Source organism: Leucopleurus acutus (assembly GCF_964270905.1).
Source record: "Leucopleurus acutus genome assembly, chromosome: 4".
NCBI lineage: Eukaryota > Metazoa > Chordata > Mammalia > Artiodactyla > Delphinidae > Leucopleurus > Leucopleurus acutus.
The window spans coordinates 3139650-3166795 of NC_139146.1; the positions used below are offsets into that span (position 1 = coordinate 3139650).

Consider the following 27146-nt stretch of genomic DNA (forward strand, 5'->3'; position numbering starts at 1 on the left):
ATCTGCCCGGGGCCCCGTCCTCCTGTCACTAGGCATCCTCCGTGCCTCCCCACAGCATCCCGTGATGGGGACGCCGGCCCCCATGCAGCTTGGCCTCCTGGGCCCAGGGGCCTATGCCTGGGGCGCCCTGGGGGCAGGGCCTGGAAGAATAAAGGAGCACCCCTCCACGTCTGTGCCCGTCCCCAAGGCAGCCTGCGGGTCCCAGGTCCGCCCTCACCTGTCTTCCTCCTGCAGGACGCCAGGCAGCACTTCAGCGAGTCCCTGGGCAGCCTGTCCTCCGGCCGGGTCGCCATCGCGGGCATGTCCGTCGTGAACCTAAAGCTGGCCGTGTCCATAGCTCTGCGTTTCTCGGCCACCAGGCGTCAGTTTGGACCAACAGACGAGGAGGAAGTACCGGTGCTGGAGTATCCGATGCAGGTACAGCTTCCGCAGGCGTGGGTTCACTTTCTTTCTGCTCCGCGTGCAGACATACCTCCTCTCTTAGGTCGCTGCACCTGGGTTGCTGGTTGCTGATCAGGCCTCTTCAGGAGTTAACAGAGGGCGTGACACTCACAGGGAAGGAGTGCGGCGTCTGGGGCCACACGTGGTCTCGATAAATGGTCTTTGGTTGAACAGGAGTATGTACGACCAGCAGGAGCGCTCTGGTGAGGCCGAGGGAGCAGGTGCGCACGCTCGTCCCACCTGCGGGACCCTGACGTCCAGGCCACACTCCAACGCGCTCGTCCCATCCCTGGGAAGTGACCCCAGGACACAGCGGCTGAGGGGGCAGCACTGTTCGTGGTGACGTGCTCTAGCAGGGGGGACGCTCGCCTTCCGGGTCCTCCGAGATGAGGCAGCCCTCGATGGCAAAGGTGCAACTCAGGCTGGGCATCACCTGGACGCCGGGGTGGGGCGGGGGACGCATTTTATCACAGCGAGCCCCCACCGGTGTCCCTGCGTCCCCAGCCCTTCCGTGCTCACCATGCAGCTGCCCTGCACACCAGGTGGGCTGGGGATCCAGGTGGGTCCCCGAGGCTCGAGTAGTCAGTGGCTCCTGCCAGAGTCAGCAGCTAAGTCGGACCCAGGTCTTGGCCAGTTAGGCCCGAGCAAAGGTGTATCTGAGCGCAAGTTTCAGGTAATTGTAACTGAATCGAAGTTGTTTCTTTTAAGATTTCTTTTACTATGGCCGTGAACTTGTTTTAATACCAAATAAACAAGTAAGGAAAAGCCCAGTGCCTGGCTCATGCCGGGCTGGCACACAGTGTCCACCACACCACCAACCCCGTGGCCTTGGTGAGGTCACGGCACGTCCGACTGGGCATCAGGCCTGGCTCAGCGGTCACGAGAGCCCACCTGAGCCACATGCTTGGACTTCTGACCCCAGGTCTGCCCCCTCCCTGCTGTGTGTCCTTGGGCAAGCCACTGAACCTCTCTGTGCTCTAGTTTTCTCCTTTGTAAGTTGGGACTGCTGATAATACCTCTCTGTGAGTGGCTGTAAGGATTAAATACGTTAGTGCATGAGAAGCAGTTGGCACCGTGACCACACCCAGGAAACGGCAGGTGACCACGGGGCTGCCGACGGTGGCACCTGTCTCCCAGGTCCTTTCAGGCTCCGCCCCCTCCATCCACGCAACAGCGGATGTGCGCTGGTGAAAGAGACACCCTCCCTCGGCTCTCCGTGAGCCTGTTTCCCCGTCTGGCTCTGGGGGTGGTCGCTTCATTCCCCGTAGGCTCCCAAAGCCCAGGCGTCGCCGGGTGGGCCCCGCGCTCAGGCACGGCCGCCTGGCTTTCTTAGTTCTCTTGTAGATCAGCATTTGCTCTGGCTCGGGTCACATGGATGGGAGAGCGGTGAGGGGGCCGTGCAGGGTGGTGCACGCGGCACAGTTTCTCCTTGAGTGGGGTCGTCAGGGTGGTGCGGGAGACCCGGCCGCACCGGAAGAGCGTCGGGGGGCAGGCGTCACGGGGGTGGGTCCGGGAGACGTGCGGGACCTTCTGCAACGAGTGGGGGCGGTGGGCAGCGGGTTCCTGGCGCTCCAGCCCCGGAAGGCAGGCGGCCCCTGGGGGCACTTGGAGGCCTCCAGGCAGGGACTTGTCTGTTTCAGCAATGGCGTTTACTTCCGTACCTGGCCGCGGCCTATGCCTTGGACCACTTCTCCAAATCTCTCTTCCTGGATCTGGTGGAGCTTCAGCAAGGCCTTCTGGGGAAAGACCGGAGCGCCAGGCAGGTGAGGGTCTCCGCTTTTCTCCACAGCGTTTATCATCCTTTAAATCTCACGGGTTGGACAGCACAGATTCAGCCTTTCTTTCAGAACAGCCTCGGTGCGTGGATTCGCGGGGACGGAGGCTCCGTCCGACTTGACCCGTGGGCTGTGTCCTCTCGGAGCCCTCGCTGCGATGGGAACGTGTCAGGCACGTGTCCACATTCCCGATTCTCAAGGATGTGCTGACACGTCTCCCGGTTCCCGTCTGTGAGTTCAGCTGCTGTTCTCCTCTTGAGAACATGATGGTTTTGCAAAATCCGCATTACCGGCCCCTCAGTCGATTTCACGATTCTGATCCCTTTGTAAACAACGCGACAAAGGTCTGAATCCAGCTGACTGGATTTGACTTGACAGGCGGGGCTTTGCTCCAGAAATGAGCGTGCAAATCCACTGAGGTCGGCCCCTTCGTAGAAAGGGGTCCTCCGCTAATTTCTGTGTGGACGGTTCATGTGTTGTTTCTTTTCCCCCCTTACGCTGCCTCCTGGGCAGCGGTGAAATGGGAATCACACCAAGGGCGTCTGAAAACTGATTAGGAATGCTGCAGATCGGGGTTACGCACCACGCCCTGAAAAGCCTGTATCAAATTAGCACGTTTTGGAATATTCAGCGTAAACATTCAGGAGTCCAGAGGTGGGGTGGGGGAGGCGGGGGGCGGCGGGGCTTGCCGGCAGTGTGCACCGCTGAGCAGTCAGGCCAACCGTGACGACCGTGACCCTGAAGACCGTTTCATCAGGAGTGCAGGGTTACGCGTGTTTTTTCTCCCCAGCATGAGTCATTGAAACTTTTGCCAGCGGACAATGGAGTTGTCCTGTTAAAAATGTTTTGACGTGTCGTCGAGCTCTGTTCTTTCTGATACTCAGTGCTTCAACCCAGGCACAGGTTATAAAGTAGCCCTTCTTTGAAGTTGAAAATGCTGGTAAAACACATCACGTTATTTAGCGGGTGTGTGTGTGTGTCTCTCTTGTAACTGTTTGCGTTGAATATCGAGTCGAGGCGAAAGAGTATTTACCAGACGTGTTAAGGCTGGGGATGCTGGCTGGGCCTCCGCGCAGTGTGGACCGAGTGGCCATGTCTGTGCAGTCCTCTGGGGCCGCCTGCCACCCTCTCCCCTGGGGGCAGTGTCTCGGCACCGCCTCCCACCCCTTGGGTTTCTTCTTAGTCTCGGCTGCGAACTTCGTGTAAACGGAGTCATAACGTCATGCTCTTCTGCCATCAGCCTTCCCCGCTCCCCCGCGCTCCCACCCCGTGTTTACCGGCTAGGCAGAGCTGTGGTCGTTTGTTTTCACTGTCGTGAAGTTGTGTGACTGTACTGCAGGGTATCCCTGTTTACTTGAATCCTGTTTTTTAAACTAAAATGGGGTTTCTTTCCTTTGTAGTCGTCGGGTACCTCGGATTAGACTGGAGGGGACATGAGCCTCTGAGGCTGTGCTTGAACTGACCCCTGACCTCTGGGGTCGGAGCCTTTTTTCACCTGTTCTCGTTGGCTTCTCTCTCCCAAGGCAGAGCTGGGACGCGAGATCCACGCCTTGGCGTCGGCCGGCAAGCCCCTGGCCTCGTGGACGGCCCAGCGCGGAATCCAGGAGTGCCGGGAGGCGTGCGGAGGACACGGCTATCTGGCCAGTAGGTTTTGGGGACACGTGGGCTGGTCTCCTGTCCTCTCCCGCACCATGTGGCTCACGGCCAGGGGTCGGCAAACGACAGCCTGCGGGCCAAAGGCCGTCTCCGTGGGTAAAGGTTTTTGTGAATAAAGATTTGTTGGCCCCCCGGCCACGCCCATCTGCTTACACACTTCCCGTGGCCGTGTTCCCGCCCCACCCGCCCAGCAGAGCCGTCTCAGCAAAGCCTAAAACATTGACTGGCTGGAACTTTCCAGAGCGGGTTTGCCAACCCCTGCCCTAGTCCAGTCCCTCGGCTCGCCGCCACCTGACGTTCCTCGGTCGAAATCCGGGTGTCACGAAGCAGCGTGGAGACCGAAAACCAGCAGAGGAAGGAGCTTATCTGTTCATCTGAATTGGAACTTTTTAGTTAATGGCTTTGGCAGTAAACTGGCAGCAAGTTTTGTTCCGAAGAAAAAGTCTGAAACTTAGAAAAAGAGAGTTTGCTTTTATTGACACTGGCAGTCGGTCAGCTGGTGGATGGTGGAGAGAGGGGGAGACCGACAGCCCGGGACCAGATCCCGGCTCTGCTGGTCACGGGCTTCGTAGCCACAGGCAAGCTGCCCACCCTCACTGCCCCTCAGCTTTCTTCTCCGTAGAATGGGACTGATGATAGGATAGCACAACGGGGGGCTTTGCAACGGGTAAGTGAACTAACCCACATGAAGGGTCGAGCACAGTGTTGGCATAGGGCGTGTGCCCCGTCATTTTGGTCTGTTATCATTATCGTTATTATCGTGGTCGTCATCATCATTGCAGCTTACCTGCCTAACTCCCCGTGTGCGAGTCTCTTCAATAACTGATTGGTTAAAGTCTGGTTACTCAAAGAAGGCAACAGAGCTGGCAGAGTTGACAGTTTATTCCTCCGGAAGCCTTTTAGGAGCTTTCAGTAACCGGGATGTTTCCCAGTTACTCCTCGTGCGGGGGCGGCAGGCAGGGGGGCCCCTCCCCTCCTCCACACTCCACGTTTACTGACGTGTGGGTAATCGTAGGGCTGCAGACGTTACTCATCCATGTGTTTTGTCCTCTGTGCAATGCTGTGTAGTATTTGTTTGTTGTTATAGCTCATATAGAGACGCTATAAATAGTTTAGAAGGAGGAACTTGAATCACGCAGCCCTTCAGACAACAAAAATGACTAAAGGAAGTGTCATCACATAATACAAACAGGGCTGAAGCCAGTGAGGCCCAACTCAGCAGGGATAAATGTAAAGCCGTTTATCTAGATTTAAATATCAATTGCAAATCATTTCTCTAAGGGCACTCTTAGCCCTTCACGTTCAGTGGTCTAACTGTGGCATGGGCAGCAATTCAGAGGAAGATGATCAGGGTGTCATAGGTGACCACAAGCCTCGTGTCTGCTGCTGAACGTCTTACACCCTCTTGGGCTGTTCATAGCAATACGTGAGTGTGAGAAGTTAGGGTCCTACCCTTTCTCCCATCTCAGCCTCACGTTTGGAGAACATTTTCCATCAGAGGATGGAAACCTAGGTGGTGAAGATCTGGGAAGCATACTTTATCAAATCTGCAAAGGAATTGGGTTATTTCGCTGGTGGGAAAGACAAGAGAAAAATGAGAGTTGTCTTCAGATATTTGAAATGTCTCGTGTCCAAAGAAGGGTTCCTTCAGTTGGAAAAGGAAGAAGGGCACCCTCCCGCCGCTCAGGTAGTCAGCTCTGTCAGTGACCCCACTGGAGGGCGCTATGCCAGGTGACCCGAGAGGCTCGTGGTAGGGACAGGGATGCTGACGCCAGCGGATGCTTCTTGAGCGTGGCCCTGGGGCTTCCCGGGGAGCCACCCGCCTCTCTTCCCGGGGACCTCGCGGGTGTCACCAATATGTCCTTAAAGAGGGAGCAGCCGGATGGAGACGGCACACCGCGGGTCGGGGGTGGAGCTGGCACTGGGAGCAGGGCGGGAAGTGCTTCATCCGGTCAAGCCGGGCCTGGGACCTCAGAGTCCCAGGTGGCAGCTGGGGGTTGGGGGGCACTTCCCACATGTGCACCCCCAGTGACGAGAACGCTGGGGCCTCCTTGCAGTGAACCGTCTGGGAGACCTCAGAGATGACAACGACCCGAACTGCACATACGAAGGCGACAACAACGTCTTGCTGCAGCAGACCAGCAACTACCTGCTTGGGCTGCTGGTGCGCCGGGACCAAGGTGAGGAGGCCGGCGCCCCTGCAGCCCAGTTGGGGGCGGGAGGGTGAGGTTCCCAGGCCCCCTTTAGTTAGCTCTTCTGTCGGGATGGACTCTGGGTTTGCAGGAAGGAAATGTGTGATCAAATGGGGATGGACCAGCTTCTGAAGTGATGGGCTGGGGCAGGTGGGGTCCTTCCGCCAGACATCTCCTGGGGTGGGGGGTGGGGTCCCTGGCTCTCCCGAGTCACTGGCTGTGCTCCTAGACGGTGCCCGCATTGAGAGCCCGCTGAAGACCGTGGACTTTCTGGAAGCCTATCCCAACCTCCTTGGCCACAGGTTCGAGGCTTCCAGCCCTGAGGACTGCTTGGACTCCTCAGGTAAGTACACTCCCTCCGTGTCTCCAGGGTGCACTGTGCCTGGCAGAAGCTGGAATGGCAGCCCATCTGCCAGAGAGCAAGGGGTGCTGGGTCTGTTCCTGGCCCCCCACCGTGTTAACGGTTGTGATTTTAATCGCAAAAACCGCTGTCGAGATGCTGTGTGTTCCACGGAACGCTGTTAGCGGAGAGCCTTTGGCGTGGCAGGAGGGCACCTGGCTTTACAGAGTGTTTGTGTCCCCCGGGGGCAGGTCGCTGGGTCCTCCGGGTGAAGGAGCCGCCCCCTCCCTTACTCGGAGGATGGAGAGCATGTGACACATCGCAGCATCAGCAGCTGCGGCCACTGGGCGTGCCGTCTCTGGGGGACCCCGCCGGGCTGCACCGCTGCTCACGTCTCCAGGAGAGGAGACCACGGCTGCCCAGTCCACCCCAGTGCACCCCAGTGCATGTCAGCGGCCGGAGCAGGCGTCAGACCCGGGCTGGGCTGACTTGCCGGCCGTCTCTCCTCCACCTTCTTCATCACCATCATCATCCAGAAACACTGCTGCTAGTAACTGCTTCGGCTCCCTCACCACACTTCGTTACAGCTTTTCTGACAATAACGCACCTCCTTTATCTCCCTTCTTAAAGTGCTAAGGGGACACAGGGACACACTTGAAGATCTCTTTCTGATGCTTACAGAGCTCCCCAAATGTTGCTCCAGGAAGCCCCCGGAAATGACCTAATCGTTCTAATAACATCAACCCCACCGGAATGTTTTCCCCTAATACCGTCCCCCACTGTAAAATCAGAACGTAAGCACGTGGTCCGCCAGCTTCAGGAGGCGTCCGCTGTGCCCGCTGTGCCCTTCCCCGCTCGCGGGAGCTGTGGGCGCAGGAGCTGTGTTGCGCGCCGGCCATCAGGAAGCGCGCCAGGGCGGCGTCATCTGTTTTTCCTGTGGGTGCTCTAATTTCTGCTCGTTCCAACAAAGTGAAAACATTTTCTGGAGCAAAGAACGCAAACAAAATTCATTTGACAAAAGGGGCTTGGCATCCAACACTGACGATCGGGAGCCCACAGCCAGCCGTTCGTCTCCAGGGCATTCGATCATGAAATCCCACACCTCGGGGCCGGCCTTTGTCTCAGCTGCATCTTTGGTAAAAAGTCCACAGATGACATCTGACCCTGGGGCTCTGTAGGGCTGGACACTCAAGACCTTTCCAGTATTGAGCGAGGGCTGTCTGCAAGGTCAGGAGATTTTTCCTCCAGGGATTAAAAGGTTTGTTTGGAGAGGGAGGGGCCGGGTGGGGCAGCTCTCCGTCTGCTTCCTCTGATTTATGTGCTGAGGATGCGTGTGTGCTGAGGATGGGTTTAACAAATGGTCCTGAGTGTTGAGGAGCTGCACGTCGCTTAATAACTGAGGCCCAGTTTTTTCCTTTAGTTGGCTTATTTGCAAAAATATTAAATAATTGGAGTTCAGCGTGTTGGCTGCTCTGACCATTGTGTATACACGCGGGACAGTAGGGTCGTGTAGCATCACGTGTTCAGAGGGGTACATGGTGCGGTCAGCACACCGCCCAGAGGTTGGAAGCTCAGGGTCTGGAGTCGGCTGTGTAACCTCGAGCTAGATGCTTAACCTCTCTGGGCCTCAGTTTCCCCTGTAAGGTATCAAGAGGGAATGCGGTACCCCCCGCCCTCGTGGGCGGCTCACCGCCATGAGCTGGGGCCCTCCCTTGGGAATGGTGGGTGCAGAGTGACCCCTGTAGCGTGAGTTGGCTGTTTCCCAGGAAGGCGGCTTGCAAGGTGGGTCTTGGAGGTTCAGAGCGGTGTGTTTGGGGAGCAGTCAGCCGCACAGGAGCCGTGGGGTGGGCATGGTGGGAGAGCAGGTGGCTCCCACACCTGGGGCTGTGTGCCAGCCGAGGATCTGGGCCAGGTGGCCAAGCCTTGCTTTCTGGGGCGCACCTGGGCCAGAGCCCCACTTTGGAAGGCGAGCTCTGGTGCCGACGCAGAGCAAGGCTGGATTCGGGAGAGCAACCAGAGGACCAGAACCCAGGCAGGGGCAGCACAGGAGAGAGCGACGGGAGCTGGGTGAGGGCACGGGGGACGGTCGGGGGCATGGTCAGGTGGTACGTTCGATGGAGGGCCAGGTGAGAGACCCCCCGGGGGGGGTGCTGGTGAAACTGGGAGTTCAGGGGTCCCACGTTGAGTGCCCGGTGGGCGTGTCGGGGAGCCCCGACACTGAGAGGCCAGGCGGGTGGGCAGACCTCGGAGTGATTGACCGTAGTGACAGTGGCCGCCCTGGGAGTGCGCCTGGGTGGGGGGAGCCGGCATGGGGAGACAGGCAGCGCTCAGGGCCTTCGAGGGGTGCAGGGGAGCGGCCAGGGGAGCCCCGAGGAGGCCATTTGTGACCCAGGAGCCTGGGAGGGACTTGGGGACTGAAGTTGAAGCAGCATTTGTCTTGGGCCGTCAGCAGCCCCCAAGCAAGAGCGTTACCGCCCACCTGTGCCGGTTTCCCCCAGTTCGTTCCCGATGACTCCTCGCGCCCAGACGGACTCTGCGAGTGGCCCGCACGCCGCCGGCTGCGATTGTACCTTTTGTGTGCTCGCTGGGGGCTCCGCCCCTCCGTGTGAACACGGAGCAGGGTGACCCGCTTCTCTGTGAAACACTAAAGGCTGAAAGTGGAATTTCTAGGAAAAACGGTCCAGCAACTCACGTATCAAGCTTGCTTCTCACTCGGAGCACAGAGCAAACCGTGAACTGGTTGCTGACGTCAGCACGGGGGCTCCACGTGGTGCGGGGCCCTCGGGGAGCCGGGTCGCTTCTGCAGGGGGTCGCCTGCCCGGGCAGCGTCGGGGAAGAGTCCGGAGGAGCCGCGGTTGCTGCGTCGTGGGATGGTGGGGCCCCTGGCTGGGGTCAGGAGTTAGCCTGAGCGGCTGCTGGCCTTGGCGACTTCCTGGGTTTTGTTGCCACGTAAATAGATCATGGAAAATCTGAGTCCCCGTGGCGCCCACCTGTTACCGTCTTGGTGACGGTCCATCCGGCAGGAAGAGTTTAGCCACAAAGACCCTGGGACACACACGCGTCAGAGCGGGCCCCGTCGGCATCAGAGCTGGTTTCCAGTGTCCACCTGGCTTTTCAGGGATGTCCTGAAGGGCAGCGCCCTGGGCCGCTGGTTTGCGGGTGTCCCGTGGCACAGGACTGGGTGTGAAAACAGCAGGAATGTGTCCTGGACCGAAGCTCACTGCCCCGGTGTGGGCGGGGCCGCACTCCCTCCGGAGGCTCCGGGGAGGCTCCCTCCTCATCTCCGCAGTTCGTGGGGGCTGCAGGCATCCCTGGGCTTGTGGCCGCGTCCCCCATCTCTGCCTCTGCCTTCACACGGCCTCTCTTCTGTGTGTGCGCTTCTCCTTTTTCTCATCGGATTCAGGGCCACCCTGATCTAGGATGACCCCGTGTTGTCCCGTCATTCCATCTGCAAAGACCCTGTGCCCAAGTGAGGGCACATTCACAGGTTTCAGGGGGTTAGAACATGCCCCGTTCCAGCCACCCCACCCGGCAGGCCTCTGGGAGGGGTGCGGGTCCCGGGTCCGCACCCCCGCCTCCTGGGCTCCCTGAGAACAGCTGTGTGAGCTCGGGCAGCTTGCGGCCTTTGAGCCGATTCCTCAGCCCAGTGACCTGGATCGTTTGCTCTTTATAATGAAGTTCGAAGTTCTCAGCTGTGCTGTGAGATGACGGATACGACAGCGTGAAACGGTCGGGGGTCCGTAGCAGGACCCGTAGCGGTGGGTACCATGCGTCATCTTCCCAGGGAACGGGCTGTGTGACATCGAAGGAAATCCCAGGTGCCCCGTGTCCCGCCTTTGTGCCCAGACCCAGTTCGGCCAGATCCCACCTGGGCGTCTGGAGCCGGGAGCAGCTGCGGGCCCCGCGGGCCTGGGCGCCCTGGCTCTGGGCCCTCTGCCTGGGTCGGACGGGAAAGCGTGGACGCAGAGCCACGTGGCCGGGTCACACTCCGCACCCCTACCCCGCGCGCTCGCCGTGTGCCTGGGCTCGTCCTCACGCCCTGTGTCCTTAACGGAAGAGGCGGTAGCAGTCCTGCCGGGCAGGCTGTTCTGAGGTCGCCGAGTCCTCGGAACTAGCGGAGATGTGGCGAGAAGGACCCACAGATGCGGGCGCGGCGCTGGGGCCTGGGGAGGAGGACGGAGGTCTTCCTCCAGCCCCTTCCAGCCCGTCCCTGTCTGTCTACACCCCTGCCGTGTGCTTCTCTCTGCACTTCAGGGCTCTCGGGTGAGGGGGGCGAGGCGTCAGGGGAGCCGGTGTGAGGTCCAGGGCCCCAGGGCCGGGCTGGCCAGGTGGACAGGGCGCCCCTCCTCCTACCGCCTGCTGGAAAGTCGTCCTGACGTCCGTGCGGATCCGAGTTTCTTCCAGACTGTGTATCCTCATCGTAAATGAGGTGCTTGCCCCCAAAGCGCCTCCGTGACCCTGTGGGCTCCGTGGCTCCGGAACCATGGAGAACACGGGCTGGCCTCACAGCAGAGCCAGGAAATACCCTCACCTGCGCCTGTCCCAGCCCGGCCACCACCCGGGCTGTGCCGTGGGCAGTCCCTCAGTTTCCGCACCTGTAAACTGGAGAGCCGAGTTCTCGACGAGGGTGAGGCGCCCTACGGTGACATCGCTTACGGTTTTCTCCCTTTCTCGTTTTGAAGTCCCGCTGGCGGCATACGAGTGGCTGGTCTGTTACCTGCTCCGCGAGAGTTATCAGAAATTAAATCAAGAGAAACAATCGGGAAGCAACGACTTTGAAGCAAGAAGCAACTGTCAGGTGCGTGTTTGTTTTAAAAGTTGCTTTCCTAATGATTCGCTCCTAATTCCCGCCCCGTCGTGTCCTTGGTGAGCTGCATGTCCTGGTGATGGCAGGCCCCGTTGCTCAGCCCCTGTGACCTCGGGCGCTTGGCCTGACCTCTCTGCACCTTGGTTTGCTGTTGGGACGGTGGCGCCGCCCCTGCCCCGTGTGGAAGAGGTTGTGGGCATCATATCTAAGGCCCCTGACAAGTGTGTGGCCCGTCGGCCAGAGCTGTGCTGGTTGGAGGGGGGACCCGGGGCTGTGGGAGCCCGTCAGCCACCGGGGTCCCTCCCGACCAGCAGAGTGACGGCTCGGTGACTCCTGTGAGGTCCCACCCGCGCTCTGTCTGCATTTGCTTCCGTAGTCATTGTGCTTCTCTCCAAGGAGGCTCGGTGAGATTGGCTCAAGGGCAGCTCTGGTTCTCTCTGGGACAGGGCTGCCTCTCGTGTCTGGAATCCCCAGCACGAAAACAGCCGCTCTAAACACCTCTTTACGCGGGATCTGGGCCTGCTGTGCTCCGTGGGCCCCGTGCATACAGTGACGGGTGTCGTTCGGGAAAAACGTAGCCCAGGAAGCTTCTAAAACTGGTGTCGTCCCTTCGCCTTGGACACTGGGCGATGGAGCCTCCCCCGATAGCCTGGGGCCACGTCTGCCCATCACCTCCGAGGGCCCCGCCCCCTGTGCTGCGAGGGACAGCTTCACCCCCTTGAGCAGGTGCAGTCAGAGCGGAGCAGGCATCCGGGACCTGCCGGGCGTGTCTGCCCCAGGAAGGGGGAGGAGCACACAGGGATGGGGCTTCGCTGGAAAGGCTCTGACCGAGGGCGAATAAACCAGGATCAAACCTGTGTCTTCAATGAATTCAGCAGACGTCAAGGTGGGTGAAACCCTAGTTCAGTCCAGGAACCCGAGAGAGGAGGTGTGAACCCGAGAGAGGAGGTGTGAACACGATCCTTCCACGTGGGCTGGGGCCACGGCACCCTCGGTCACTCGGACACTGACGGCTGCGGAGTTCCTCCTTTCTCTGCATTCTAGCCCAAGACCTCGAAGAGATGGAGGACACAGAGGTCGCCCCTTCCCAGCACATCCGAATCCCGCAGAGCTGCCCAGAAGGTCACCACAGGTCTCGTCTGAGCCGATCTGCGACACCGCCATGCCCACCGGCCTGTGCCCGGCACCTGCACACACAGACAACAGAACCCGAGTGTGTGGCTTGGTCGTTTGAGAAGGAATTCACATTTAGACCTTCGACTGAGAACTTGGCAACGGCACCTCAGTGAGCCTCGTGGCAGAGGACAGGAGGGGCCAGCGTACCCAGCCTGGGTCCAGCCAAGACGGGTGTCCCTGGGGAGAGCCTCAGAGCTGAGGTGCGGCCAGATGGAGTGGCCCTGATGTGTACTGGAAGGCGGCCGCGGGGCTTGGAGGGGAGGGTGACCCGAGAGGGGGGCTGCCTTCTCCAGACCTGGTCTGGATCACGGAGCATTAAGCGTGAGCGCTGGGTCATCCTGACAGCTGAGAGCGCCTCAGAGCCCTGGGACAGACGTCCAGGGTCCTGTAGAGATGTGGTCCCCGCCCGTATGGTGATGGGAACAGCAGTAGAGCACGAGAGGGAAACTTCAGCGAATGTTGACGTGCCCTCGGCGGGACGAGCTGCTCAAGTATGACAGGAAACTCAGAGACTGAAAGAAGAGAAAACTGGCAGCTCTGACTACACATACGTTCACCCTTTCTAAATAGCAAAAGATACTACAAGCAAAGTCAGAAGACAGATTCCAGGCTGGGGAAGCATGAGACGTACGTAACCGACGGTAGCAAAGAGTTCCTACAGGTTGAGGGTCAGCCTGGCCTGGAAACCAGCCTCTGGCCCGAGGTGGCAGCCACAGCAGTCGCTGACCGTGAACCAGGGCCAGGGATGCGCGGGTCAGAGGACAGTGTCTGATGGACGAGGGCCACTCCATGCGCTGTCAGCCGAGGGTGTGAACTACTGTGCCCTTTGGGGGAGGTCACTGGCTGCTTTTGTGAAAATATAAGTGTGCTCACGCTTTGACTCACCGGGGGGTGGGGGGGAAGTTGATAAACTTTTCTTTATCTGCTCCTGATAGTAAGCACTCCCAAGCATTGAACCCAAGCCAGCTGTGACCCCTGAGCCCAGCTCTTTCCCCCACACTGCACGGCTGATGTCCACGCTTGAATAGTTCAGAGTTTGTTTTTTGCCTAAAATATTTATTACTTGGTAAAATGCAAATATACTCAGAAATCAGAGCACACCAGAAACTGATACCTGGATCCGAATTTTTTCCCTGGGGCTGTAGGTTTAGTGGGGGTGGGGATGCATGGGAGGGAGGACCGTGGCACTGGGACCAGTGCAGGGAGAGGGGAACGGACCTTCCTGGCCTCACACATCGGACTGCTGGCCTCTCTCTGGAGCTTTTCGTGGTTACAGAGCGGCAGAAACATTGAGTGTGGACCAGCTTGTGCCATGGGGGGTAGGACCACCCCTGCGTGTTTCTGTCCCCACCACGGCCCCAGAGTGGACACCATAAGGACCCTTTGTGGGCACTGGCCCTTGTCTGTTAATAGCGTGGTCAGATCTGCTGGCGGCAAGGACAGGCTGTCCGGGAGAAGCCAAGGACGGGTACTGCGTGTAAGGATTTGGGCGGGAAGTGGAGGGCGTGGGAGCTGCGGTGAGGTCCTCACCCCTATGCATGTTCGGGCTGTGTGATTTTGGGGGACCTGTCCGTGCATTGTGGGGTGCCCAGCAGTACGCCAGGCCTGTACCCACTAAGATGCCAACAACACCCCCGAGTCGTGACAACCAAACTGTCTCCTGACGGTGCCAGATGCCCAGGGCGCAAACCGGCCCCAGTCAAGGACCCCTGAGTCAGTGGAACCTCCCGTCTAGAGCGGGGAGCTGATGGGAAGCGGAAGCAGATCCGTTCTCTGTGGCTCGTGGAATCTCGCCTCTGCCATGTCTCCCTTCAGACGCCTCCTGCCTGCCCACGGCCTGGCGTGGCCGTCACCCTGCACCCACGTGACCACCCAGGCCCAGCACATATGCTGCCCATGCACTGTGTTCTCCACGGCTATTAATGCAGGTTCTCAGGCAGCAGGGCAGGTGGCCTGACGAGCGGCCAGGAGAGCCAGCCAGCCAGCCCCTGGTGCCCAGTGAGTGGGGTGGGGAAGTAGACGTGGGCTCCTGAGCCCGCTGCTGCGTCGGGCGTCCTGGGTGCAGAGGTCGCGGTGGGGCAGACCCCCAAAGCCCAGGTCCCCCAGGTGGCCGATGGCCTCATCTGAACATTTCCAGAAGCACACGTAGCAGCTTCACGCGTGTCCGAGTCCTGGGATCGAGACAGAGTAGAAGAGCAGCCGCCATCACAGAGCAGCTTCTAGGACCCCGAGCAGGTGCCGGACACGTGAGATGCTGTCTGATGCCCCTCCTGGCAGCGCTGGAGGCTGCACCCTGACGCCCCCTCTTTTCAGACCAAGAAGCTTGGGCTTGGGGCGGAAACCGCCTGTCCACACGTGCACATCTGGAAAAGCCGAGTGGATTTGGAAGCTGGTCCCCTCAACCCTGAATCACTTCTGCGTCAGTGACTCAGAGCTCAGCGGGGCTCAGGATGTGTTTTCCGGGTGGCGAGGTCAGAGGTGGCGCTGCCTTACCAGGCCTGCACCAGCCGATGCCATAGCTGAAATGGACGTACGCCACTTGCACGGGGAAATAAGATGAACGCAGTGTGATTTCATACTAGAAAATCCACGTGGTTGAACAGGAGAGAGTAAAGTGGAGAGCACGGAGAGTTTGGATTCAGTTCTGAGCCTGGCCTCCGGGATTCGCAAGGGCCCTCACGCAGAGCGGAGCCCACAGCGCGTGAGCACGTTTAGGGGTGCGGGTGGTTCCTGTAATGACACGCTCTAGCGACGTAGTGAAGGGGTGGACACTGGGGCCAGCCTGCCTGGGTTCAGCTATGTCTCCACCTCTTGCCCGTTGCGTGAGCTTGTTTCATCCGTGGGGTCCGGGGAGGATCAAGGTGATAAACTGCTGGCTCTTGTGAGCTTAGTGCCTGGCCTGGGGTGAGGGTGGGGTACTCCCTGCCCACCTCCGTCGTCAGCTTCCCTCCTGTGAGGTCTCCTCCCCCAGCCTCCCCCAGCGCTCACCCTCCAAAGCCAAGGGCGCACACACCACAGCGTGTGCGAGAGGGAAGGGGACAAAGCCGCTCTGAAGGCCCCGGGCTGGCCGTCCAGGCCGGACACGGGACGCAGGACGTGTGCCCTTGCAGCTTCAGAAGCCCAGCGGGGTGTTGGGTCGGACGAGGCAGACTGGCACGAGGCCGGGGAAGCGTCCTCCCCTTGAATCTGCTCCTGAGGGCGCCTAGTCTCGGGCAGGCCCTGGGAGAGCCTCGGCCTCGGAAGTGACCAAGGGCCGACCCAGTGTTTGCTCTGAAAGTCGAGAGCAGGCCTTGAAATCATAGCCCCTGCCCCTTGGTGCCTGCACCCCCTTCCCCCCGCGCCCCGCCCCGGACCGCACTCTGGACCGCAGTCTGTTGATTCTGGTCGACGGTCGGGGGCAAAGTAGGCAGGCACTGAATAAAGGTCTTCACCCTGCCCCGTCCCCGGTCACCTCCTTGCTGGATTATTTTTTTAATTACACAAGCAACATATGCTCACTATAATAAGTGAGGAATGCATCTATAATTGTTCTAATAAAAAAGCAGTAAACCGATCAATTAGAGATGGGGAAAGAAAAGCTGACGAGCAAAGCTAATGATTAGCAGCAGATGTTTTGGAAATTGGTTAAAGAAGCAAAAGCTGGGACCGAAAGATCCGTGGTGACTTCCTGCTTCCACACACAAAGCCAGCATCAGAACTCACACGCAAGTCAAACTCGGCCGGGAACGGCTGCACGTCTTGGCCCCTGTTCAGTGGTGGCCTTATTCCTGGACGTGATAGGAGAGTGGGCGAGAAAGGCTGATCTTTAGAAACTTGGGAGGCAGGGGCGTGGCCACGCCCTTGGAGGAGCTGATGTCACTCTCAGGTGAGTCCCCGGAGTAGCCTTGTCCGTGGCCCCGGGTACAAGAGAATTGACCTTGTGCTCTCAGGGAGCCCACCTCCTGGGGACGCCACTGGCCGCGCTGGACAAGCCCGCCGTGCCTGTGTGTTGGCTGTGGGGTCACCCCGCGTCCCAGATGGGACTGAGCTGAGAGAGGTCGCCGGGCCTGAGGTCCAGAGCCGCTGCAGCTGGGCTTGTGTTCCTGCAGGCCTTTCCGTGGTGCTTCCCCAGAGGCACTGCCCGGCCCCGTCCGTCCCCTGCTGCACTAATGCTGCTGGCACGCAGACCTTGCTGTGTGTCCGAACGCCGTGTGCTGTGTTCTGTTGAAGGTGTACTGCTGCCGCCCCTTGGCCCTGGCATTCCTGGAGCTCACAGTCGTGCGGAGGTTCCACGAGCACGTGCACCAGCCCGACGTGCCACCCCCGCTGCGGGCTGTGCTTGGGCGGCTCAGCGCTCTCTATGCCCTGTGGTCCCTGAACCAGCACACGGCCCTGCTCTACCGAGGTGAGCCCCCTGCCCAGGAGCTGGGCGCCCTCTGCTTTACGCAGGAGACTGTGCTTTCCCCGTGTGGTGCTCCTTCCGTGCCATTTTCTGAGCACTCATCACACGTTGAGTGAGGAGCCCAGAGGCCACATGAAGAAAAGCACGGCAGCAGGGTGGCGCCCACAGGGCCGAGCCCGGGTTGCTGGGGCAGCACCCCCAGGAATGCCCAGACTGGGGATCCGGGAGGGCTTCCTGGAGGCGGTGATGAATGGCCTGATTCCTGGAAGATTGGTGGGAAGGGGGTAAACCTGTGTTTCTCAGCCTTCATTTTCATTATTATCTCCCAAGGAGCGCTTTTAGACGTTTTTTCCCAACCACCCCCATGACGTGTTAACACTACAGCTATTCTGTGTATCTGTTCACGTTCTGTGCGTACATCTGAGCTGTGTGAGGAGTACACTTTTCCCCTTCCCCTTGCCAGGAACCCATGTTTTCCCTCTTGGGGCTGGTGTTGCCCCTGGGAGGTGGTGCCCGAGGGCTCCCGGGTAGCAGCGGGATGTGGGGCGAGGCGCCCACCCACTCCGAGTGAGCGGGCGCCGTTCTCTGCGGCAAAAGTCAGACAAAAGCCAGTCCCGCAGCAAAGTCGGGGCCACCTCTTTAGGCCTGTTGGACGGCACGGCACAGCCCACCGCATTGTAGGAGGTGAGGCTGAGGGGCTGGGTCTCGTGCCCAGCCCCTGGTGGCTACAGACGCCCACATGCCCGCAGGTGCAGCTGTGTGCCCGCAGCCCCTGTCGGCCCCCGGCACAGCCTCCTGCCACCGCCCGCGCTGCGCTCTGCCTGCTGCCGGCCCTGCCCCGCGGTCTCCCCCCAGCCCCCCGAGGCCGCCTTCCTGGGCTTCAGCCTCCCCAGCTCCCGGCTCTGACCCCCAGCACAAGCTCAGTGAGCTGGCGGGAAGGGGGACACAGGAGCCCAGCCCTGGCCGGTGCCTTTCTGTGAAGGGGTCGCAGCGGGGCTCGGGCAGCAGTAGCGAGGCATTTTCACACAGAATGGGCTCTTTTGGAAAGCTGTTTCAGCATGTTTGCAATTTGTGGGTAACTTGGGAGTTAGGGTAGCAGAACCCAGAGTAACCAGCGCTCTGCTTACAGGTGGCTACTTTTCTGGTGAACAGGCAGGTAAAACGGTAGAGAACGCCATCCTGGCCCTGTGTGCCCAGGTGAGTTGAAATCCCCTTATATCCTTATACGATTTCCACATTACACACGATCACCCGTATATTAACGTTCACTGACCTTAGCTTCCCACTCGTTTGTGTGCGGGCAACTGTTAGCACAGCCGGGAAACTTACAGAATGTGCTTATGTCAGAAATTTCAGGAAGCGTCACTTTCAGAGACTGTCGTAGAATCTGTACACATTCAGCTCGCTCTAATAATTTTTTACAGCGATATCGATAATTCTCTCCAGCATTTCATGTTAGCCTCCAATTTTAGTTCGTTTCACGGTATTTTCCTTTTTTATTGCATCCTTCTACCTTTGTCGCCCAGAAAAGTCAGATGGCCCCAGTGCCACGTCACGTTCTGAGGGCACTCTGTCCACTGGAGCTTTGTGTGGGGGTGGACGTGTTCTGGGACGGCGCTGTCCCATACCATCACCACTGGCCACCTGGGGCTGTTAGAATGGCGGCCAGTGTGACCAAGGATTTTTAGTTTTCTTTAATTTTTTTTAAACCAATTTATTTATATTTTATTTATTTATTTTTGGCTGCCTTGGGTCTTTGTTGCTGCGCACGGGCTTTCTCTAGTTACGGAGAGCGGGGGCTACCCTTCGTTGCGGTGTGGGGGCTTCTCATTGCAGTGGCTTCTCTCATTGCGGAGCACGGGCTCTAGGCATGCGGGCTTCAGTAGCTGCGGCACATGGGCTCAGCGGTTGAGGCTCGTGGGCTCTAGAGCACAGGCTCGGTAGTTGTGGCGCACGGGCTTAGTTGCTCTGCAGCATGTGGGATCTTCCCGGACCAGGGACCGAACCCATGATCCCTGCATTGGCAGGCGGATTCTTAACCACTGCACCACCAGGAAAGTCCAGTTTTCTTTAATTTTAATGAAACAGTCACATGTGTTGTGGCTGCCGTATCGGGGGGTGCAGTTAGAGGCATTTCTCTACTTTTGATGGTAAGACATGAACCAAAGTCCCCAGCATTTTGCCCAGTGTCTCACACGACGGGCGACAGGCCGCTCCGTTTCTCCCCTTTCAGGGCTTTCAGGTTGATGTAGTTCTAGGTGATGCCTCTGTGGTTGACATTAAGGCTCTCCCCGGGTTTGTTTCCTAAGCGCCCATCTCTCCCCACGTGGGCTCTGGGTAAGGGTGTCTCTGTGATCGTGCTGTGTACACAGACCACATTTACTTAAACAGGAGGGGGTCTTCCTTCGTGTGTTCCACAGGTGGTGAGTTGCCATTATTAAAAATACAACCATCAGGGCTTCCCTGGTGGCGCAGTGGTTGAGAGTCCGCCTGCCGATGCAGGGGACACGGGTTCATGTCCTGGTCCGGGAAGATCCCACATGCTGCAGAGCGGCTGAGCCCGTGAGCCATGGCCGCTGAGCCTGTGCGTCCGGAGCCTGTGCTCCGCAATGGGAGAGGCCACAACAGTGAGAGGCCCGTGTACCGCAAAAAAAAAAAATACAACCATTGTTTTCCTTGCTCTCAAACGTGACACTTACACCACGGAGCTGGTGGCTGGCGGTCCTGGGCCATAATGCAGCCCGAGCTGCCTGGCAGATCCAGGCTCGTCCTGACTCGGGGAGGCCAGGGTCGGCCGGGTGGAGGGCGCCAGCTCCGTCCCTGGTCCAGCCATTCCCTTGGGCATCGTCTGTGGGGCTGTCCTCACCGTCACAGCAGAGGGGAGCGTGAGACAGAGACCCTGCAGCCCACAAAGCCGGGCTCTTTCCTGTGGGCCCCCTACATTAAACGTTGGCCGACCCCGGTCCAGGCTCGTCTCCCCTCACCCACCGCGGTGCCGGGGGTGTGCGGAGCCGTGGAGCAGCCTCTGAACCACAGAGCGGGCTGCACTTCCCTGTTCTTGTGACTCTTTGCTCAACGGTTGCTTTCATACGTTGTTCAAGTCGCCCCCGTTCCAGCGTTCTCTTGAGTTCAGCCACGGCATTTCACAGTCATTTTAAGAAAATTGTTTTTTGCATTTCAAGAAAATGCTTGGGAGTCTTCTCATATAAATTCCACTTGTCATATTGAAGAATAATTTGTATAATGGGACGGGAGAGTAATAAAACTACTGGGAACCGAAGAGCGTTGGAATGATGGCTTTTCCAGGTGCTCATAAATGCTTTTTCTCTTACATTTTTTTCCGGACATATTTTCCTCTGTTGGAACAGTAATTGCCCAGATAAGTCAGGGTTCAGAGACAAACCTCTGAAGACAGTTGCCAATTAATGAGCCAGAGAATCGTCAGTTTTACGAGCTGTCCGTACCTTGTTGAAAAAAAATAAAACATTGGAAGTCTTGAGTGGATAGCAACATGGTGAAAATATTCAGACACACACTCAGCGAACCTAAAATCCAGGCCAATGAAAAGATAGCGCTTTAGTAACGGAGCCCCATGCGCCTGCCCGCTGGAGTTACCGTTGCTAGTGGGCTGTAGGCTCTGTTGCTCGGTGGTCGCCATGGAGATGCCGGGAGTTGCCAAGTGTATGGACTTTGTTTTCCAACAGCTGAAAGACGATGCTGTTGCCCTGGTTGATGTGATCGCCCCTCCTGACTCCATCCTGAACTCACCGATCGGCAGAGCTGACGGCGAGGTAAAGAGCAGAGCCTCCTCCCATGGCGGCTGGGGCCGCTGCACTCAGGACCGCGAGCGGGGGGCTCTCTGGGGCCTGATGGTAGTCGTTGCAGAGCCTGAGATGATGCCGTGGCCCGGGAGTCTCTGGTCACACGTGGGCAGCAGGGAGGGAGTGGCTGGGAGACGTGGGGGTGGTCACGGGCAGGTTAGCCGTCCCCTAGCCTACCCTCCTCCGAGAAAGGGGATGGCATTGCCGCCCGCTTGGGCCGTGATGCCGAGGTCAGCCCGAGCCTGTGCCACGCTCGGGGCCCTGCAGCTGTCTGGCTCTTTTCACGCTCTCCTGGGAGCCTCTCCACCCCCGGGTCTTCTGACCGGCTCACGGCACTGGCTCGTAACCCCTCGCCCTCTGCCTGTGCTTCGCCGGCAGCCCGCACGTGGCTTCCCAAGCTCCTCTCTCGCGCCTCCTCCCCGCGCTCCACAACGATGGCTTGAAAGCAGACCTTGCCAGACAGCTGCTCTGATGGAGCCCTGCACCTGAAATGGCACCCAAATCCCTTCCTGCGTCCCCAGCCCACGCGGCCTGACCTCTGCCCCGTTCTCCAAGGTCGTTTCACACCGCGCCCCTCCCACCCTCTGGACTAAAGTCTCACTGTCCTCCTGTTTCTCCGTCGTACTGGGCGCTTTCCCACCCCAGGGCCTTTGCACCTGGGTTCCTGTTGCCGGAGCACTTGTGTTCATTCGAAGCGGAATGCCGCCTCTTCAGAGAGGTCTTCTCCGGCCTCCAGCTGAAGGGGCACCCCCAAGAGTGGCCCCACTTTGTCCTGCTGTGGGACCCTCACGGTGCCCACGGGTGTCCCTACCTGACCTCCTCCACCACGTGGAGACGCCCGTGCTGGGCGACACCCGCGGGTCTGCTCAGTGCCTCCCACCACCTGTGGGTGGTTGTCCCTGTGTTTCCATGGAGACGTGGCATTTCACAGTGTTGAAGTCACGTGCTGAGGTTCCAGGGCTGTCGTGTTCTTTCTGCTGAGACTTCTGCTGACCCAGGAGACTGAACGTAGGGTGCTAGGAACCCTCCGTCTGTCCCCAGGGGACACTGCAATCAGTCTGGGGGCGCAGGCGCCTGGACCTCTGACCAGCCCAAGCCACACCTGGGGTTGGGACAGGAGTACCAGGCACTGGGGTGGGCAGTTCGGACGAGTCCCCCATCGAATCAGGACGGTGGGGACCGTACATCTGTGGAGGGCCTGCCGTCCTCTGGCTGCACAGCTGGGCGGGGTGTCCCCGCTCACGGTGTGTGTTACCATGTCCACTTCGCCAGGGAGAAACGCAGCCTCCAGAGGGGCCGGGCGGGTTGTAGCGGAGCCAGGATTGGGGCCGAGATGGACCGTCTGGAGGGAAGGCAGGAGAGAGTGAACCCTGCTCTTGGCTAGGGCCCCCGTGGGAGCGCGAGGACGACGTGCTGACAAGCCCACGGGAGGGGGCTGGCCTCTGCGACACAGGTGCACAGGAGCGTTAGCCCTGACAGGCAGCGCCGAGCGGCTCTGCAGAACACAGCCCTGGCTCGCAGGCGGGCGGCGGAGGAGTAGGGGAGGGCCGTCCCATCCCGTCCTGTCCCGATACCGGGGCCCCGGGTTCCACGCTGACACCAGAGCCAGCCCGAGGCTTCACCCAACAGGGTGCCTGACACAGTGTGCATTCCTCCTAGTGTTAAGGGCTGAGGTTTGAACTAGGTGCTCCTAGGTGAGAAATTTTATTTTATTTTTAATGTCAGGCATTACTTTTTATAAATTTATTTATTTACTTATTTTTGGCTGTGTTGGGTCTCCATTGCTGTGCGCGGGCTTTCTCTAGTTGCGGCGAGCGGGGGCCACTCTTCGTTGCGGCACGTGGGCTTCTCACTGCGGTGGCTCCTCTTGTTGTGGACCACGGGCCCTAGGTGCGCGGGCTTCAGTAGTTGTGGTGCGCGGGCTTCAGAAGTTGTGGCGCACGGGCTGTAGAGCGCAGGCTCAGTAGTTGTGGCACGTGGGCTCAGTAGTTGCGGCTCACAGGCTGTAGAGCGCAGGCTCAGTTGTAGCACACAGGCTTCAGTAGTTGTGGTGCGCGGGTTCAGTAGTTGTGGCTTGCAGGCTCTAGAGCGCGGGCTCAGTAGTTTTGACACACAGGCTTCAGTAGTGTGGCGCACGGGCTCAGTAGTTGCGGCACACGGACTCTATAGAGCGCAGGCTCAGTCGTTGTGGCTCACGGGCCCAGCCGCTCCGCGGCGTGTGGGATCCTCCCGGACCGGGGCTCGAACCCGTGTCCCCTGCATCGGCAGGCCGATTCCTAACCACTGCGCCGCCAGGGACGCCCCAGACACTCACTTTAGATGAGCAGGCACAGCTGTAGGAGATTGAGATCATCAGTAAGTGAAGCGTAACGCTCCAGGCGGTGCAGTGTCGCCTCGGGTTGATGACCTGTGGAGACAAAGCCTGTCCTTGCGTCTCCCCGGAAGCCAAGAATAGCAGAGCGTGGGCAGAACCGCTGAGTGTGCTTAGCAGGTGCGGGGGAGGCTGCCTTCTTAAAAGCAACATTTGCCAGCATCAGCCAGATACAAAACCGGCCCCTTCCCTGTCTCCACGGACCTCAGCCTGGACGCTGGCCGTGCTGGGAGCAGGGAGGCGTCAGGCGGCTGCCCGCCACGCTCAGGACCTTCCTCGAAGATAACAACCGAGAGCAGTTCCTCCTGGGGGGCCCTGAGGCGACGGCTAGCTGGCCCGGTCTGCACAGTCTGACGGGGCAGGCAGAGAGGGGGCAGTGCGTGCCCAGGCCCTGTGGCCCAGGGGACAAGCCGTCACGCTGCTGCTGGGCTGCCCCGCCGCCTACCAGCCAGCAGCCACGTGGGTGCGAGAGAAACGTCGACTTGCAGAATCCACCTTCCAGGAGAATTCCCAAAGCAAAGGGCGAGCGGGATGTCTTCATCGTTAAGTGCACATTATTGTCCTTCATAGTTGCATTTTCAATTGTTCTCTACCCGCAAAGACTGATTTACATAGATTAAATTTAAATCATCTTAAAATGTCTCCATGAGTGACCGGAGAGAACTTCCTGGGTGTTCACAGTTGCACTGGCACACTCAAAATCTTTCTTGTTACATACATGTGTGTTCTGTATGTATCTTCTGCAGCTCTATAAAAACCTCTGGAGCGCTGTGCTTCAGGAAAGCAAGGTTCTGTTTGTCTTTTCTGCAGCTCTATAAGAACCTCTGGAGCGCTGTGCTTCAGCAAAGCAAGGTGCTAGAGAGGGCCTCGTGGTGGTCGGAATTCTCTGCCAACAAGCCCGTCATAGGAAGCTTGAAATCCAAGCTGTAGCCGCACTGGCTAACCATGATGAAGCCGTGAAGACGTGGACCTCGAGTTCAAGTTCTGGAGGCCCCAGAGACGGCTGCCGCTCTCCGAACCCACAGCTCTGCCCTTGCCCGGCTGCTCGTCCCGTGGAGCCCAAGGCGGGCCTGGCTCATCCTGGCCTGCCCCCCACCCCGAGTCCCAGCAGGACGGGTAACGCCTGAAGGGCAGGGCTGATTTGGGTCCATCCTGATTTGCTGGGTGAAAAGAAAACCTGTAAGATCATTTCTTCCTGATGGACTGAGCACTTTTTGATAATTAGAGCTTTGTACGTTCTATTTTCATATGCTGCTTGTGAAACTGGTCGTTGGCGATTCGGGTCGGGCAATATTCTACCTTCATCTGAGCTTTCTTACAAGGCTGTGCTTGTAACACTACGCCCTGTACGATGCCAGTCTGATTCTTCGTTCACTCTGGTTTGACTTTCTCATGTAATTAAATTCTGACCTTACTCATTTGCACCATGGACCACCCGAATGACATAGTTGAAGATTTTGCAGGAAAAGAAAATCAGTTTTATTACTTTGTTGTGTGGAACTGGAAGCTTCCATCAAAGAAATGTTTCCAAAGGAAAAAAAAATGCATAATGATTTGAACGTCTGGTCATCCTTAAGTTCCGCCCTCCCAGCTGTGTACTTTGTCACTTTGTTACGTGAAGTGGTTTGTTCCTACAGGCAATGGAACACCCATTGCTGCCTGGCTCCGCGGGTGGGGGTGGGAGTGCGTTTCTCCGGGTCCTGAGCGCCCTGATGGGGTGGCTGGGGGAGACAGATGGAGGAGGTTGATGGGTGTCTCCACCTGTCACTCGAGTGTCCCAGGTCAGGACGATGGCTGGTGGGTGGGTTCTCACTCGACACCCCGTCTCCGTTGCCCCTGGCCTCGGGGGCAGGGGAGGGGCCGTCCTGTGGCCTCACGAAGAGGCTGAGATGGAGGATGGAGGCTGACCAGGTGCGGCCCCCTCACCTCCTGTGTGTGCCCGGGACCGGCTCTGCCTTCGGCCTCCAGTCCTCTTGCCTGGGCGGAGGGTCTTGTCTGAGGACCAGGGGCCAGCGGGGCCTCAGGAGGAGCTCCAGGCCGGCCCTTCTCTGCAAATACTGGGCTGCACAGAAGCCTGCCCTCCGGGGGAGCCCTTGTCACGTGGTCTTTGTCTGTGAGCGCCCTCAACACCTGGCCGTTGAGGGCCAGGGGCCGCACGGACGATCTGCTCTGTCCCAGGGCTGCCTACGTGGCGTCCCAGCCCCGGCTCCCTCCGTCCTTCCTTGGCGTGTCCCTCTTCCCTGACCGACCAGCGGCCTCTGTGTGGACACGGATGTGGTGTTGGCAGCGGACTCCCTTCCCACCTGGTATCTGAGCCGGGGGGGGGCTGTCCGTTGCCCTGCTGAACTGTCAGTCGTCTGCCAGCAGGAATTATGTGACATGCTGCCTTTACCACGTGCATAGCCCGGTTCCCTGGACAGCACAGCGCTGACTGGCTTGTAGTCAGTCTTCCCATTGGTCTGGAAGCTCTTTGAGATCAGGGACCAGGTCTGAATCACCTGTTTCCAATTCCCAGCTCGAGGCCACACACGGGAAGTGCTTGGCAAGTGCTGGAGGGGCATGGATGGGTGGATGGGGGGATGGGGGGATCAGTGGGTGGAATGATGAATGAATGAGTGAATGAGTTGCATGAAAAACTCATGAATGAATGAGTGAAGAAGCGAATGAATGAATGAGTAAAAGAATGATCGGGGTGGATTTAGAGGCTGCTGAAGGAAGGAGCACCATCTTGGCCCCAGTGCCCAGCGATGGCAGGTACAGCTGTGGTCCCAGTCACTCCACCGAGTGGGGCTGCTCGCCTTCTCGTGTGAGGTTCGGGCCTTCCTGTCTCCACCCGGGGCTTGTGCTGTTGCCTTGAGCCCATGCTGACCCCCGCCCACCTTTCCAGCTCCGGTACCGGCTGCGGCTCCTGCTCAGCCCCATTCCAAGGCAGTAGCCAGGGCTCTCTACCCTGGGTGGGGCTGCCTCCCCTCTGGATCCCTGGGACCAGGGGTGGTCTCCTAGCTCTGCCCCTCACAGGGCGCCACCAGTGAGGTGCTCCGTGGAGGGAGAGGTGAGCAGAGGGGTGGGCACGTCCTTCACACCGAAGACCAATGACATCCCGTCTACAGCAGACAGGATGTGTGGACCGCTGTGGAAATAATGCTGGAGTACAGTGTGACCAGACGGAGCCCACCAGCCACTGAAAAATCCGTTTTTCATCTTGCAGTATCACCGCAGTTGAAATTCTTTAAAAATCATCACAAGGGGGAAAAAAGCCAAAGCCACTGCTCCCCTCCAGCCCTATTAAATGAGCAAATGCTATTTCCAGAGCTACTCACTTGCCCGTCTCAGTAACCAAGTGTTTTTTTAAGGAGTGTGTTTCTACTCCTAGGTAGAAAATCATGTATCAAATGACAGAACGCTGGATAAAGGCTTTGTGAACACAAACGCGACTTGGCCAGGGAAGCAGCAGTGGTCACGCTCAGCCTCGGTCATTCAGCAAGGAGATGCTGACCCTCCACGAGAACGTACGGGAAGGGGAATGCAGAAGGGAGGGCCGGGTGGGAAGAGCAGCCCCGGGAAGGGGCGTCCTCGGCATTGGCGGAGCTCAGCAGGGAGGACTTGGAGTCCGGGGGTTTCCCTTGTGACCACACTGCTACTGCACCTTGGATTTGATGTCCTTCTTCCCCAAAGTAATGGCCACGCAAGATGTTATGGCCAAACTGTGTCCCCCCAAATCCATATGCCAAAGTCCTCCCCCCAGCACCTCAGAATGTGACTGTACTTGAAGATGGGCCTTTAAAGAGGTGATTAAGGTAAAATGAGGTCATACACGTGGGTCCTGATCCAGTAAGACTGGTGTCCTTATGAGAAGCAGGGGTCAGCACACAGACACACACAGAGGGGTAACCACGTGAGGACCCAGGGAGAAGACGGCCGTCCGCAAGCCAATGAGAGAGGCCTCAGAAGAAATCAACCCTGCCCACGCCTTGATCTTGGACTTCCAGCCTGCAGGGCTGTGAGGAAATCAGTTTTTGTGGTTTGGAAGCCCAAGCAAGGAAGCGCACAGGACCCATTCCCGTATGATCTCTGTGAGCCCAGACGGGCCAAATGATTCCACCTGTTTCAGCCGGTGGCTTGGTGGCTGGTCCAGGGTTCCTCTGGCAGCGGGCACTCTGCGCCCAGAGTGTGCAGATTGCAGCCT

At 58.7% G+C, this 27146-nt stretch overlaps 1 protein-coding gene across 1 annotated transcript in view; it reads left to right on the plus strand.

The window, feature by feature from the left end:
* Positions 1–24506, plus strand: part of ACOX3 (acyl-CoA oxidase 3, pristanoyl) — a 48078-nt gene extending 23572 nt beyond the window's left edge. The window contains exons 9-18 of the mRNA XM_082838967.1: positions 235–417; positions 2082–2204; positions 3740–3860; positions 5930–6052; positions 6294–6407; positions 11087–11202; positions 16597–16771; positions 17898–17965; positions 20473–20559; positions 23771–24506. Coding sequence (XP_082695093.1) covers positions 235–417; positions 2082–2204; positions 3740–3860; positions 5930–6052; positions 6294–6407; positions 11087–11202; positions 16597–16771; positions 17898–17965; positions 20473–20559; positions 23771–23890 — 1230 coding nt within the window. The 3' untranslated portion in view covers positions 23891–24506. The remainder of the gene's footprint in view (positions 1–234; positions 418–2081; positions 2205–3739; positions 3861–5929; positions 6053–6293; positions 6408–11086; positions 11203–16596; positions 16772–17897; positions 17966–20472; positions 20560–23770) is intronic.
* The last annotated feature ends 2640 nt before the right edge of the window (positions 24507–27146 follow it).